Raw genomic sequence first — 16,062 nt, forward strand, 5'->3', positions numbered from 1 at the left:
AGACAGACAGACAGACAGACAGACAGACAGACAGACAGACAGACAGACAGACAGACAGATAGATAGATAGATAGATAGATAGATAGATAGATAGATAGATAGATAGATAGATAGATAGATAGATAGATAGATGGATGGATGTAGCACTGGAGTTAGTTAGCTTGGTTTCACCTAAGCAAATGGGTTGAATTTCATAAATTTCATGTATTTAATGTGTTAGAACTTCTCACAATGCTAATGTTTTAAACAGAGACTGTTTATCATGGTGTAATATGTTTGGATAACCCATTTAATCATTATCCAGGGTAATGATCACAGCCGAGTGTGTGCATTCAGCTGTGCACTCATTCTTTGAAGCTGCAGCAGTGGACTTGGAGCTGATAGTGAACAGCGTGAGAAGGTTACAGTTTCGAGGAGATGGAGAAATGCTGACCTACATCACCACTGCACTCATTCCAGTTCTAACTTCGCTGTTCCAACATACAGCTCACTGCCAGAGCTCAGCTGAACTCATCGGTATGTCATGGTCTGGGCCAGTAAGAAATGTTTCAAATTTTTGCTGGATTTTATTAATAAAGTTATAAGTAAAGTTTTATGATCCATGGCTATAGTCCAGTTGGTGAGTGAATCTTGCTAAATCTGAAACTTTCATTCAGATTAAGCAAAACAGCCTCCAAGGTTGCCAGATATTTTTAAGAATCTTTCAAGATTAAGGGTAGGTATATGAGTCTAGCATATGATTTAGCTGTCATCATAATTAATCACTTCAAATTTGCTTTCATTGAACAACAAGGCCCTCAAAATCAGCCTTGAGTAAAAAAAAGCATTACTAATACTAATCCTCTGCTGACTTTGACTCCAGTCAAAGTTAAAGCACGTTTTTTTTTTATTTTTTACAGCATCTACTCGAGTACCAATGTATTGACTTTAAAATGGACTGGAGTATGAAAAGTGAAAGAAATAATATATGAAATCTCTATGTGAATAATGGAGGCAGTTCAGTGGTCCATTTTCCTGCACATCAGAGTTTTCACAGGAGAGAGTTTTCAATAGTCTCACAAACACACACACACACACACACACACACACACACACACACACACACACACACACACACACACACACACAGTAAGAGACTTTCACACAAACTCTCACCAGAAAAGGTATGCTTCTCTTATTTAACGCTATTCGTCGCTTCAAAGTAGCGAGGATTGGCATCCAAGGAGTTTCCAAACATATTATTGAATGTAGTAAAAGGAAAAGTTTTCCAAAATACTCATATTTAAAAAGAAACAGGTATGCATTTACAAGACGCTGTTTTCCAGAGCAACTTACATTTATCTTAATCATACAACCGAGCAGCTATGGGATTAAGGGCCTTGCTCAGGGGCCCAAGAGAGGCAGCTTGGTGGGGCTGGGATTTGAACTGAAGATGTTTAGATCCAAAGTCAAATTCCTTAATCACTTAACTACCAAATCCCTTTCCGTTCCTTCCAACCGAACACAATCCTATATTCAGACGCATTATTGTATAATGAAAAAGACTTAGATTTATGGCATTTCGAAGATGCCCTTATCCAGACTAACTTATAAATATCTTATTTTGATACACATTACTTCCTTCATTACATAAATCCCAGCCTGGCTGTATTGTATTTACATCAAACGACAAGACAGTGGCGCTATTAAATCATCACTAAAGTCTTTTTTCTTTCCTATAAATAATGAACTAATTATCATATTATTTATCTTCATTCATTTAATTCCCTTAATAACAATTCAAAAAAATCAAGTAATGAGTTACCAATGACTGAAGATGAAGCATACCTGATCCCACTAAGCCGATTTTGGTCTCTCTGCACCCTGCTGCACATCGCTATTAAATAAAATTACAGATAGACCCATTCTGACAGCATCGAGGGAAATCCTCTTTAAGCTTCCTGGCACCACCCGAGCTGACCGCCGAGCCGAATCCCAGCCTGGGAGAGTGCCGAGATTTATTCTGTGCTGCTCAGATTTATTCAAAGCATGGAAATTGTCCGTGTGTTTGTAAATTAGATGGCAATGCGTGTGTCTGGGAGCAAATTTACAAATGTTTCTAAACTTCAGACCGACACCTGATTTTTGGTCACGTTGAACACTTTCCTGCATCCTGATTTCACCCGGATTTACATTTGAAGGAGATTCTTTTGGGAGCTCATTTCAGGTTGAAAGGACGAAGGGTGGCAATCTGGGTAAACATTGTGAGAGAATGAAACTTCTGATTTTAAAACTTCAGTGTGGAAATTGTCACTTTTTGAATGTTCTACAAGTCTGGAGTTTTCCAACCAATCAGAACAGATGTAATACACATATTGCACCTAATGCATGCCGGAATCACTAAGCTGTCACTGCTGGGCACTGGAGCAAGGCCCTTAAACCTTTAACAGCTCAGTTTTATAAAAATGAGATATTTAAAAGTCCATTTGGATAAGGGTGACTGCCAAATGGCATTAATGTAATGTCATTTCCCACCATAATGTGTTCAAATACTGGATTGTGATTAATTGGAAGGAAGGTGTGTGTCAAACAGAGTGACACAGCTATTAGAAACATTTCCTAATGACCTTTCTGAGCTACATGGAAGATTTTTGCATGTTATATATGGGCCGAGGCACAACATGAATTCGATGAAGCGATGAATATAACAAAAAACGGCACAAAGAGTTCACACCAACAGCTTCATTATTAGTAGAGAAGTCGCACAGACACAATCACCGACATCCACAAACCCGTATTGCTCTTTCTTCAATTATTGCTTTTTAATACTCAAAGAAATGCATTCTTATAGCACTGCTTTATGTCAGTGTATGATTTCAAGCAGCAGAACTCGAAAATAAACTTGCATATAAAATAACTACCGTATTTTTCGGACTATAAGCTGCTTCTTTTTTCCCACGGTTTGAACCCCGCGGCTTAAACAACGAAGCGGCTTATTTAGGAATTTTTCCTGGGTTTTTCCCGGTTTCAAGCCAAAAAACTGAACCCCATAACATTAGACCAATGACATTTCCGAACGGAAACGAAAAAACGCACCTCACCTGTGTTCTGAGCTGCACAGCATCGGGAGAAAAAATTTTTTTTTTTTTTAACGCACGCCGATGCCAAAAGAAAAACTCTCGAGAGAAATAGTTGTGAAAGGAAGGAGAAAGACAGTGAACAATGACTTACTTAGTCGGCTACTGTTTAGATACAAGCCATTGTAGTGCGTTGAGTCTGGGTGAAGGGAGAGCTCACTAACTCCAGTTGCAACAGAAATAATATAAGCACAGACAGGTTTCCAAAACGCGTGCTTTTTTTTCTTTCTTGGCAACAGCGTTACGGGTTAGTCAAAGAAACTTAGAAATGAGCATCAGAAAATAATAAGGACATAATCCTCGGTCTTGCACACATGCAGTAATACCGGAAATGAGGCCTATTCCCAAAATGGCGCTCTGCTCCAGGAGCCACAACATATTTCACCTGTTACACCGTGTAACAGACACTGTCTTTCATTAAAGCCTGTGTAAAGTTAATTAGTTTCAATGTAGACAGGTGCGGCTTATTTATGTTTAAAATAAAAATCTTTGTCAAATTCGGTGGGTGCAGCTTATATATGGGTGCGCTTTATAGTCTGGAAATTACGGTAATAAAAATGAATAGTTTTAAACCATTCTGTCAGTTTTGTATTGCAAACATCAACAGCAGCTTTATTTGTCGCTCCTTGCAAGTGACAACAAGGTGTAAACGTTACCCCACTTCATTGCACACTGTTTTGTGTCAGGCCGTTATTCACCTCCAAATTGTATCCCACACGTAGTCATGAATTATTCTTTACAAAATATCATCAGAATAGTGAAGCTTCTTATCACAGGATATTATTCATTAATATTTAGTTCATCATCAATTTTGAAGTAAAAGCTAATTCACAATGCATTTTATTGATGGAAGGAGTCTCCAATGTCAGAGCTTTGTATTAAGATATTTAGAGATATATGGAGATATTTTGCATCATGACTGAATTATTGAACACTAAACTGATATTAAAATGAGCTTTAATATTATTGTTCTCAGTGGATGCAGTGCAGGTGTCCTGTTACAGGATTCTCTGCAGTCTGTATGCTCTCGGCACTTCCAGTAACACTTACATTGAAAGGTAAAGCTCTTTTCTTTATCTCTTATGTAGAAATGTTTTTTCTCAAGGAAGAGGATCAGAGATGAGGTTTTTATACATCGAAACCGAAGCACATTCTGGTGAATCTGGTGATGGAAAATGCAGAATTTGGGGAAATATTTTTTTTATTGTTGTTTCTGTGAATAGAGGTCGACCGAAACAGGTTTTTCTCGGGCCGATGCCGAAGCCCATGTTTAGAAATCAGGGCAGCCGATGGCCGATTTGTTTGGCTGATTTTCTTTTTTTCCCCTTTCATCTCATAAAATCTAACAGTTAATTAATGAGAAGTGATGTAGAAAATCTGCTTAAATTAAACATTAATTGAACAATAAGCCAGTACATTTATTACCAGGTTTTGTTATCCAAACCTTTTTGAAGCCTAAACTACAGCTGGTTGAAGGCTCACTAACAATACAGTTCAAAAAGATGCTTGCATTCTCTCTCCGAATTTTATTCTCATTCTCTCTCCGAATTTTATTCTCATTCTGTCTCCAAATGTTATTTTCATTCTCTCTCTAAATGCAGCATCATATTTAACCAATGAAATATATAAAGCTAGATTAAGAACGTTCAGAATGTCGGGGGGTGAGTGTTGAGTGTCGGTCAGCTTTAGGTTTTTTCTACACTGTTGGCTTTAGTCAATTTAGTAGATTTTCTTTATATTTTGTTACATTATTATTCATTTTGTTATTATTATTATTATTATTATTATTATTATTATTATTATTATTATTATTCTTATAGGCATAGGCCTGTTGTAGGCGAGTGCCTGGCTGCCTTGTCAGCTGCCTTCCCAGTGTGTTTCCTAGAGGTTTCCCTGGACTACATGCGCAATGCTCATAAAGAAGGTAAAAACACAGAAATTAATTATATGACATTTTTTTTTCTCAGTTGTTGATAATATCACAATTCTGCATGTAAAGTGTTGTCAGCGATTCTGTAATGTTTTATTAGTTTCTTTTTACATTAAGTTTTAAGTTTAAGTTTCTTTTTACGTTTTTGAAGGATTTTTTAATAGGACATGATGTATGATTTTAGATAGTGTGTGTGTGTGTGTGTGTGTGTGTGTGTGTGTGTATTTTTTGTGCATAGCTTCAGAGAGAAACTGTCACTGAAAACTGGACTGCTAAAGTAATGATGTAAACATAAATACTTTATTCTAATTGAACATTTAATAGTAGAGATTTTATTTCATTTTAAAACAAAAAAAAAGTACTTCAGGTAGGTAATTTTTAAGGAAGTTAATGGTAAAGTTTTCCTGGTTCCAGCAACATTTTTATCCCAACCATAAATACAGACTTGTAACTAGCCAAACATGTTTGCATTTCTTTTTTTTTTTTTTGTGAAATAAATTTATTTATTATACCTGCTAGCTTTGTATCTGAATTACAAATGAGACACAAGAAGGGTTTTTATTTTTATGGTCATCACTAATATTGAGGATTGGAGAACTGCTTGTCATATCAAGCTAGCAAAGATTTTTCGTATTCTTTTGGATAATTAGCCAACTTACATTATGAGCGCATTGCTTGCAAAGTTGTGTAACATTATCTAGCTAACTGACTTCCTATATTTTTTCTACCAAAAATAGGCATATCCAGCACAGCAGAAGATTCCTCCAGGCCCCTCCCCTCTTTCCAGAAAGCACTGTCTGAAGTTGAAGACATGCTGGAGGCGGAGTCAGCAGCTCGCCATGCCCTTCTGTCCCGGGTCATGGAGATAACTGTTCCTATGCTGTGCAGCTATGTGTGTCGATGGAGTGAAGAGGACAGTCAGTGGTCTGAGGGGCAGCACTCGCTAATACCATCACACACCAACACCCTGCTGGGACAAATCCTCTCCATCATCCACGTGCACATGGGCCGACATGAGTGCACCTGGATGAAGCAGATTGCAGGTGAGGGAGTATGCTTTAACACTTTTAGCAAGTTAACAACTGAACAAATGACTAATTATTTTTCTTTTATTAATACCAAATAAAATAAAATAAAAATCTTGTTTTTCTTTATTTTTATTATTTTCTACATTGTACAATAATACTGAAGTCATCCAAACTATGAAAGAACAAGTACGGATTTATGTAGTAAAATAAAAAAAAAGTAGCCACCTTTAGCTATGATGAGAGCTTTGCACACATGCATTTTCTCAGTCAGCCTCATGAGGTAGTTACAAATGATGGTTTTCCATCTGGAGTTTCCAGAGGTTTTGAGTACTTGTTGGTTGGTTTACCTTCTCTCTCCAGTCCAACTTATTTCAAACCATCATAGTTGAATTTAGATCAGGTGAGAGTGGAGGCCAGGTCATCTGCTGCAGCACTCCATATCTCTCCTCCTTGATCAAATAGCTCCTGCATAACCTAGAGGTGTGTTGTGCTGTTGAAAAACAAATAGTCCCACTAAGTGCAGATGGAATGGCATGTCACTTCAAAATACTGTAGTAGGCATGCTGGTTAAGTGTGCCTTAATTTTTGACTGTCACCAACCAGTAAACCAGCAAAGCATCCGCACACCATCACACCTCCTTCATGTTTCACAATGGGAACCACACATCAAGAAACCATCCATTCACCTTCTGTACATTTAACAAAGACATAGCAGTTAGAACCAAAAATCTCAGATTTGGAGTCATCAGATTAAAGGACAGTTTTCTACTGATCTAATGTCCATTTTTTGTGTTTGCAAGTCTTTTTTTTTGCTTGTTGTTCTTTTAAAGTAATGGTTTCTTTCCCGCAGTTTAAATATGAAGGCTTCACTCATGCAGTCTCCCCCTAACAGTGGATGTTTAAATTTCAATTGAACTCCGAGAAGCATTTATGTGAATCAGTGGTTTTTGAGGCTGGTAATTTGAATAAACTTACACTTACTTACACTAATAAACTACAGCGGTAGTTCTTGATTTTCCTTTCCAGAGATGGTCTTCATGAGTGCATGTTTCATAATAACTTAGTTTTGGAGACTGCACTTGGGAAAGTGAATGTAATGCAATAAAATATAAAAAAAAGAAATTTGGTTCTATTTGAAATGGTCACTGCCCCTCTTTTCTTCCTTCCCCTCGCTCTCCTACTGACACTTTTAAAGTTCTTGAGATTTTTAAGATTATTTCAATGTTTCTTGCCATAATATGGATTTGTATGGTAATTATAGTAGCACTTATTGTCATTTTGACTCTGTACTCTCTCTTCTTTGTGCACACGACAACTGATGGTCTAAAGTGTATAAAGAAAGTAAAAAAATATAACAAATTGATTTTTGGCAAAGCACAAATGGGAGCTGAAAACTTTTCATGTGACTACAGTACCTCATGAATCTGATGAGAGAATGCTATGAGATTGCCAAGCTGTATGTAGTTACTTTGGACCATCTCAAAACACTTTTTTGTTTACTTAATAATTTTTTAGAGTTTGAATGTCCTTAGTATTAATGTACAATGTCGAAATAATAAAAATAAATAAATAACCACTCAAGGAGGTGGCGTGTCCAGACATTTGACTGGTATTGTATACTGTATGTTTGTTTGGCAGCATTTGTTCGGCCAATGGTTCATAATGCAGAGGCCGGTCTCCTGATGAGTCACTTTCTTCCTCTGATGGAAAAATTAAAGAAGAGGGCAAAGTCAGTGCTGCAGGAGGAAGAGCAGATGAAGTTAGAGAGGTGTGGTGATGTGGCAGAGATGGAGCTGGTTGTGCAGGAGAAGTTTGCGGTGTTGGTGCAGGACATCTACGCTTTTTATCCCATTCTCATCCCGTTTGTCGAGCATCACAGGTAAGAGGCAGTGCAGTGTAAATAAAGTACAATAGAGAAACCTTTTTTTACTACTTGATATAAATGTTTCTGTACAGAGGTCTGTATGTCTGAATAAAAATATATTTTTGCTTTAGTTTTCAACAATAGAGATAAAGGATGTAGTTGTTATGTAGAGAATAACATTCTGTCAAACAATGTAATCAGTGCCAGAGGTGGGAAGTAACAAAGTACAAATACTTCGTTAAATATATTTTTACACAAATATCTTTACTTTCTACTTCTTTATATTTATTTATTCATATGATCAATATATGCGCCCCATTTTTAGCCCATCACCATATTTCCTGTCCTTTTGTGACTTTTTCAATCTACCACTGGTGTATCATTTCCTGGTTCTCACCCACTATGGATGTAGACTAGTTTACCGAGCTAACAATGAGCACGGCAACAGGCAACAAGTAGTATGGGGATAACATGAATGAGACAGAGGGAGTCAGAGATGTAAACATGAGTGAGAACAGAGACATTCCTGATCACCTAAACATATTAATATTTTCTCTGCTTGTGTTCTATATGGTGGTTGTTCAGCCTGGATACATTCATTAAGTAACAGAATCTGAAACTTGTTTTGTATCAATATATTAATATAATGTGAGGTCGAGTTACCAGCATGACACTAAAGCGGGTAGTAGTAATGACTACTTTTTATTTAAGTACATGTCAAAGCCCAAACCTCTCTATCTGTATCTCTACCTTCACCCTAGTTAAAGATGTGTGTACTTTCGCAATCACTGGTGATTTACATAAATGGGTCCAGTCACAAGATGTATTTGATGAACTTTGGTTACGTCATTGATTTCTTCTTTGAATGTCATAAAATTAAAATCTGTTAATAAATGTAGGGATTTTTTACCAAGGCCTTTAACACTTATTGGGTATTAAATGCACCTGAACATTTTTCACATTCTTGTTTTTTACTGAATGTTGCTACCCGTGTTATGTTTATTTTTCTGTTCAGGATTCTCTGGCTAAGGGAGATGAACACCGATGCTGAGAGACTCTTCACACTGGTCGCTGATGTTTTCATTTTCTGGGCCAAATCTCACGTGAGCTGCTTTTGAGAATTGAGCTGCTTCACACATTGAGCTTTATGTTGCAAAATAAGTCATAGTATGAGATGAAAATATCTTTAATACAGTGAGATCCATTCAACATTTCAAGTAAAGTCAAGTCAAAGAGCTTTTATTGTTATGATTTCTAGTGTTTACAAAAAATGTTTTTTTTTTTTTTTTTTTACCTATTTTAGACATTTCTTAATAATGTCAAACATGAAATAGTCTTCATTTTAAATCTATTTCTAAAATCAAATTTGTAAATATTATGCATTTGTGCATCTGTGAAATAATTTTTATCTCATAAGAAGATATACCATATACATTTGCAAATATTAAAGGTATTTTCACATTGCTAGGATTTTTGCAGTGTATTTTCAGAAATGACATTCTGTGCAGTTGCTTTACATAAATACATGATTTCTGTTTGTTTTTGTGTGTAGACTGACAAATCTTTGTGTGTGTGTGTGTGTGTGTGTGTGTGTGTGTGTGTGCGTGTGTGTGTTTCATGTGATTTATGATGAATAATTGCTTTGATTTAAGTTTTTGCACGAATTCTTGAGAGACGTGTGGCGAGCTCAGAACTCAAAGAGACTGTGTAGTTATGTGTTGTGTAAATGCAGATTAAAGGCATGAAAAACATTAAAAGCAAGACTTTTTGGAAATAACTTTCAAAATACCATTAGAATATTAAAAAGAAGTGGGTGTATACAGTACACTGAATCCTGGATTTTAAACAGATTTTTTTGTGGTATATTGTTATAATTTTAAAAACTGTTTTATTTTCTTTACTTTACTGGCAGAAACATGCATCCACAAATTTAGTATCTGCCCTTCAGTCTTTTGTTCAGTCACTTATCTGTCATTTTGGGACTGTGTAAGGGAACAATATTAGTGCTAAATTAATCTGTTTGCATTGACATGCATTTATATATTTAATTTGAAAGACCCCACAGTTCTTATTCATTAAAGCAGACGTAAAAAAAAAAAAGAAAAGCACCATTTTGCTGTCAAATGTTTGGAAAAACCTAGCCCTATATCTTTATGGGAGACACATGCTTGTTCCTTTTTGATTATATGCAACAAACTGAAAAATACTGTAATATATAATGCATGAAGATTTCCTTTGACCAGACAAATATATAAATGTACAGATGATAGAAAAATCCTTCCTTAGCCAAACATTCAGCTGAAATACTTTGTCATGCCTCTTGTAAAACCTGCCAAAGGTGTTATTCACTACTTGTAGATTTATTTCTGACGTTGTGATCCAGTTCATCCCAGAGCACTTCAATAGGATTTAGTTGCGGTGACTGGGCAGGCCATTTATTGATCGACACTCCAGCCCACTGTTTGCTCTGTAAATAAAGCTTACAGAGCTTGAATGTATGCTTTGGGCCATTGTATTGTTGAATGATGAAGTTGGCCCCAATTAGCTGAAGTCCAGACAGAACTGCATGGTGTTGAAGAATGAAATTAAACATATATATTTTTAGCATTTAGCAGACGCCCTTGTACAGTGCAATGTACAACAGTGCTTTGAGTCTCTATTAATGTATAAATCAAGACTGGTTCACTAGAATACAAACTTAAAATAATATCAGCCTAAACTCTGTTGTAGGAATTATAGCATGCCATGTTTAAGCCATGTTGGTTCAGTATTCCTTTCCCTGCACTAAAACAACCCCAAACCATTAATCCTTCATGTTTCATTGTGGGGGTAAGACAGACAGCGGTATGTTCTCTACTATTTAGGAACATGCTTTTGTTTTAAAAATTTAAAAGTCCAGGTTTTTCCAACCTTTTCACAGGCATTTGAAAGGTACAGTCCTTTATGGATGATGTTGCAAGTTTACATAGTACATAATAATTCTGTAGTTGTTATTACATTTGCTCATATATTTAAGTACTACACTGCTAGTGCACTGCTAGAAAATTTTAGCCTGAATTGAAATTTTGCTGTTCATTGTTTCCTGTAGAACTTTAAGTGGGAAGAGCAGAACTTTGTTGTGCAGAATGACATCAACAACTCAAGCTACCTGGTAGACATTATGAACAGCCAGGTGACAAAGGTGAGGTTGTCAGTATAAATGCAGGGAATTCCTGATCTGCAAAACCTTTCAAGATGAAAGATATTTATTGCAAAATGTACAGAGAACAGCTGTAAGAACAGCACTCATTCCCACTTAAATGGTTTGGAGGTCTACACTTTCTTTTTTGAGATTTCATATAGCAAATCCATAAAAGAAATAATCAGAAACAAGTTTCTGTATAAGGAGGGTTATTTTTTTTTTTTTGATGATGATGATGATGATGTAATGTCTAAAACTGGCAAGATAGATAAAAGAAGATCTATCTATTATAATTTTAACATTTTGTCTACTTTTTGCAAATGATATCTAATTACTAATACATTTAAAATTACATACAAGAGAAATTACTTACAAAACAAGTACCATGTTTTTGTGAATATCTATTGAGCAGCATAGATGCTCAATTGTGTTGAGATCCTGTGAGTGTAAAGGTCATAGCATATGTTTGAAGGTCATAGCACAATTTTTGTGCTTTTTCCTCATCAAACCATCAAGTAGTCGCTAGAGATTGAAGATGGGGGCGGGGTGATTTAGGATCAGACTCCGCCCAGCAAAAGTTTTAACATAAGTTAAAATTATCCTTTAGAAGTTCTTAATTTTGCAGTTAAGCCAGGATGAGTAACACCAAACCATGCTTGCAAAATAAACATGAATGTTTTTCTTTCTTTGATTTGTCACCTGAATGTAAATGTACTATAACTACAATAAATAAAATATTCACATTCTATATTGTATTTTAAGTAAATTTTACCAGGCAAAGTCTAACAGTATATTGCATATGAACAAATTGCAGAGAGTGTGTGAAGAAGACAGGAGGAAGGTGAAGAGGAGCAAAGATGAGCGGTACTCCACACACACTTCTCTTATCGTGGCCTCGCTGAAGAAGCTCCTATCTGTCGGTCTGAACCAGTGCTGTCAGAAAGACCGAGACCTCGTTACTCTCGCCAAGAACCGCTTCTCTGAGGTAGACTGTGACATGTCTTGAGAACTTATTGAATTATGCAGTGTTTATTCCGCAGTGCTGTTTAATTATACTCTCTGATTGGCCAGAAGGTGTTGAATTCTATAAACAGCAGCACCAAAGGTGGTTTCTGGCAGCAAGGCAGGTCACGACTTCCACAATTATTTCATTAAATGCAGTAATGAAATGTGTGTCTATTATTCTACAATCTCAGCAGAATAATAATATTTAGTCAGTGGTGGACCAGTGGTTAATATGTCCGACTCAGAAGGTCATGAGTTCAAATCCCAGCATCACCAAGCTGCTACTGTTAGGCTCTTAACCCCTTAAGTCTGCAGTGGTATAAATGTCAGTTGCTCTGAAAGTGGTATAAACTGTAAGTTTCTCTGGATAGGGGATCTGCCATATTCCCTTGGTGTAAATCAAATAATCACATATGTATCCCATTGCATTATTGTGCCAATTTTTATGCCATGCCCAGATACCCAGACTTCACTGTGAGTGAATGTATGATGGACGGAAAGGTTTTGGATGGGGGAAAAAAAACTCACTGTCTATAGTGCACTTTGGTTTGTCCCTCCTGGATGCATGGCTTCTCTTTATGATTGTTTGATCTCTTAAAAGAGCAAGACCTCATAACCAGGTGAAAATCACAGAAACAGGAATGTACTGTACGTTACTGACCTCTCTAACAGAAAACTATGTGCAGTTCGTAAACATATTCATGTTAGATTTATAGCTAGTTTTCACCCCTTCCTCAGCTAGAAGCTTTGTTGAATAATGTATACTGGATTTTGGAGTTTTTGATGCGCATATGTGGACTCTTTGGGCAAAAGTATTAGGACACCTGACTTTTTTTAGCCATATGTGATTCTTCTCTGAACTGTTATCACATAGTTGGAGGCACACAATCTCATAGGGTGTATTTGCATTTGGTAGCATGAAACTTTGTCTTTATTTGAACTAGGAGACCCAAACCTTTTCCAGCATATAATTACATGGGTTAAAATAGAAGATATGTTTGACATGGGTCGGAGTAGACGTTCTTGAGCAGCCTGCTAAAGAGCTCTGACCTCAACGCTACTGGGATGAATTGGAACGCTGACCGAACCCCTGGCCTCTTCAACCTACAGCAGTACCTGACTCTACTTTATTCCCTTGTGACTGAATGAGCACAGACCTCCACAAGCACACTTTAATATAGTGGAACCCCTTTCCAAAAGAGTGGCGGTTATTATAACAGCAAGTGGGAAGTAAATGTAGAATAAGATGCTTAGATTGCTCATAACAATGTTATGATCAGGTGTCCACAAATATTGTCTATATGGTGTAAAACGAGAGCTTGATAAATAAACAAAATTGAAGAGTAATGCTAGAATGAGTGCATGATGTATATATATATATATATATATATATATATATATATATATATATATATATATATATATATATATATATACAAACCGATCCGGCATAAAAATCATGACATTATATGTTATAACATTATGACCGGTGAGTGAATAACACTCATTATTTCTTCATCATGGCACCTGTTAGTCGGTGGATATATTAGGCAGCAAGTGAACATCTTGTATATCTAGTCAGTATCTATCTATCAAAAGTGGACCAATAAGGGAACAGTGGTGAACCGGCGATGGGTTCATGGGGGCCGAAGCTCATCGATGAACGTGAGGAGCGAAGGCTGGACCTTGTGGTCTAATCCAGCAGACAATCCCCTGTAGCTCAAACTGCTGAAAAAGTCAATGCTGTTAATTCTCGGTAGGTCAGCAATGTTTTGGCAGCTGAAGGGGGACCAACACAATATTAGGCAGGTGGCCATAATGTTTCAGCATGTCTATCGGTGTATATATTAATTTAAATGTCTTGTGTCTCTTACAGAAGGATACAGAGGAGGAAGTTAGAGCCTTCATCTTCATCAGACTTCAACAGGTAAACCTTAACCAAATATATATATATGTTATATATTAACACATTTTAAAGCTAATTATGATTACAATGATATACTGTATTTTTGTCTGTTTATTTGTTATTTCATTTATACAGTTATGCCCCACCCTATTGTATGCTTGTTCTTTCTTGCCATTGCTTTTTATAAGAAATGTGTTTTCATTATTTTCATATTAATTTCTGTTGTTGTTTTTTTTATATATAATATATTTATTGTTATGCATATGTATATAGTATTATGGTAGTATATTATATTACTTTCTCTTTTCTTTAATTTTCAATGTATTTTTATTTTATTTATATGTATGCAATTTATTAATTTTTTTCATTAATGCTTACAAACATTGTTTCCTAATTTCTTTCATTGCCTTATTTTTGTTTACTCTTTTTCCTGGAAATAGGTTTAATAATTCATAAACCATTGTTTTATGTATTGATTTATATACTGATTATCCTTATTGTCCTCCTGGGACAGTCCAGTCTAAGCAAGAGGGATATTGAAACCCTCTCAATCTCTCAAAATCCCTTTAATTTTCTACTTCTACTCTCTCTATAGGATTTTTTACACACTTTACTGGACGAACGTCGTGTAGAAAGGGTCTTGGCTGTGGCCCGTGTGCTTTTTTATCTAGATCAGGTACGGCAGATCTCTGTGTTTAATACTGAAAAAGACGATCAGAGATAAATAAAACGTGGACTTTGATGATCAGGCAAATTGTTTATTAGCCATTTAATTTTTTTTCTTATTCCTTTTATGAGGTTATTCTTTATGGTGACATTTAGTCGCCCTGATTATTTTTTTCAGTCATTTACACATTTGTAAATGTGTGTGTTGTGCAGGTGGAATCTCCTCAGGTCAGTAAGAGAGCTGTGTGGCAGAAACTGCTCTCTAAACAGAGGAAACGAGCTGTAGTGGCTTGCTTTAGGATGACTCCATTATACAACCTGCAACGGTAACGGGCGTTCACACACGTATCCATTCACACACTCATCCATTCACACACTTATATACAGAGATATCTTGGTAACATGGTAACAATTGAGATTGGCTCATGAATGAAAAAATAATTACAAAAATAAATGAATAAATAAAAAAGATTAATATGTCTGTGATGTACATGTAACAATAGTCCTTCTCCTTTATTGATAATGTACTTTACTGTGTTGTATGTTAATTATGATAGCTTGACATTTACATTAATGGCATTCGGCAGACACTTTCATCCAGCCCATCTTAAACTTAACTCATTTATACAACTGAGTATTTCAGGGTTAAGAGCCTTGCTTGAGGGCCCAGCAGCTGAATTCATGACCATTCAATCAGTAGAGGGACTTTCCACTTCCCTAGACCTTCAAAAAAATTTGTCTTGCATTTAAATTTCCATCAGCAAACAGTTAGACATACAGACTTCATGATAAAACTGTAAAGAATTTCCTGGATACACAACTGCACATTTTGAAGAGCACATGGTTAAATAAGGAAATGATTTATAATCAGTTATAACACAGATAAAGACAGTTCCTTTTTAGTCTGGATTTTCTTAAGAATTCTTTCTCAGGGAGTTTTTTTCCTCACCACTGTTCACATGTATTTATTTAAAAAATGTCTATCCTGAATTTACAGCATGTATTTCTGTAAAGCTGCTTTGTGACTGTTGTTGGAAACACTATACAATTATAATTGTGTAGGAAGAAACACATCCACCTTGCAGAATATTAAACTGTATAGTGTAAATGTTATATCCTCAACTATAATTTCCTGAACTTCACACCCTGAAGAGTTTTTTAATTAAATGAAGTGTAGATAAGCAGGTTGAGTTCCCATTAGCTCTTTGACCCATGACTTTTAAACCTTCAAATCAAATTACTGCCTCAGGTTAAACATCTACCACACTGTCAAAGTTTCCATTCAGGTTCAAATGTCTATGACAATAGCTACCACTGCTACTACTATTACAACTACAACTACCCTTACTACTTTTACTACTTTTAC

General features: G+C 36.0%; 1 protein-coding gene across 1 annotated transcript in view; it reads left to right on the top strand.

Moving 5' to 3' along the window:
• ryr2b (ryanodine receptor 2b (cardiac)) overlaps positions 1-16,062 on the top strand; it is an 88,621-nt gene that overhangs the window by 39,122 nt on the left and 33,437 nt on the right. The window contains 11 exon segments of the mRNA XM_046855680.1: positions 305-516; positions 4,093-4,174; positions 4,937-5,040; positions 5,784-6,089; positions 7,713-7,953; positions 8,954-9,041; positions 11,027-11,119; positions 11,934-12,104; positions 14,001-14,051; positions 14,626-14,706; positions 14,910-15,022. Of these exon segments, the coding sequence (XP_046711636.1) occupies positions 305-516; positions 4,093-4,174; positions 4,937-5,040; positions 5,784-6,089; positions 7,713-7,953; positions 8,954-9,041; positions 11,027-11,119; positions 11,934-12,104; positions 14,001-14,051; positions 14,626-14,706; positions 14,910-15,022 (1,542 nt within the window).

This window comes from Silurus meridionalis, chromosome 8 (assembly GCF_014805685.1).
Source record: "Silurus meridionalis isolate SWU-2019-XX chromosome 8, ASM1480568v1, whole genome shotgun sequence".
In the NCBI taxonomy this organism is placed as follows: domain Eukaryota; kingdom Metazoa; phylum Chordata; class Actinopteri; order Siluriformes; family Siluridae; genus Silurus; species Silurus meridionalis.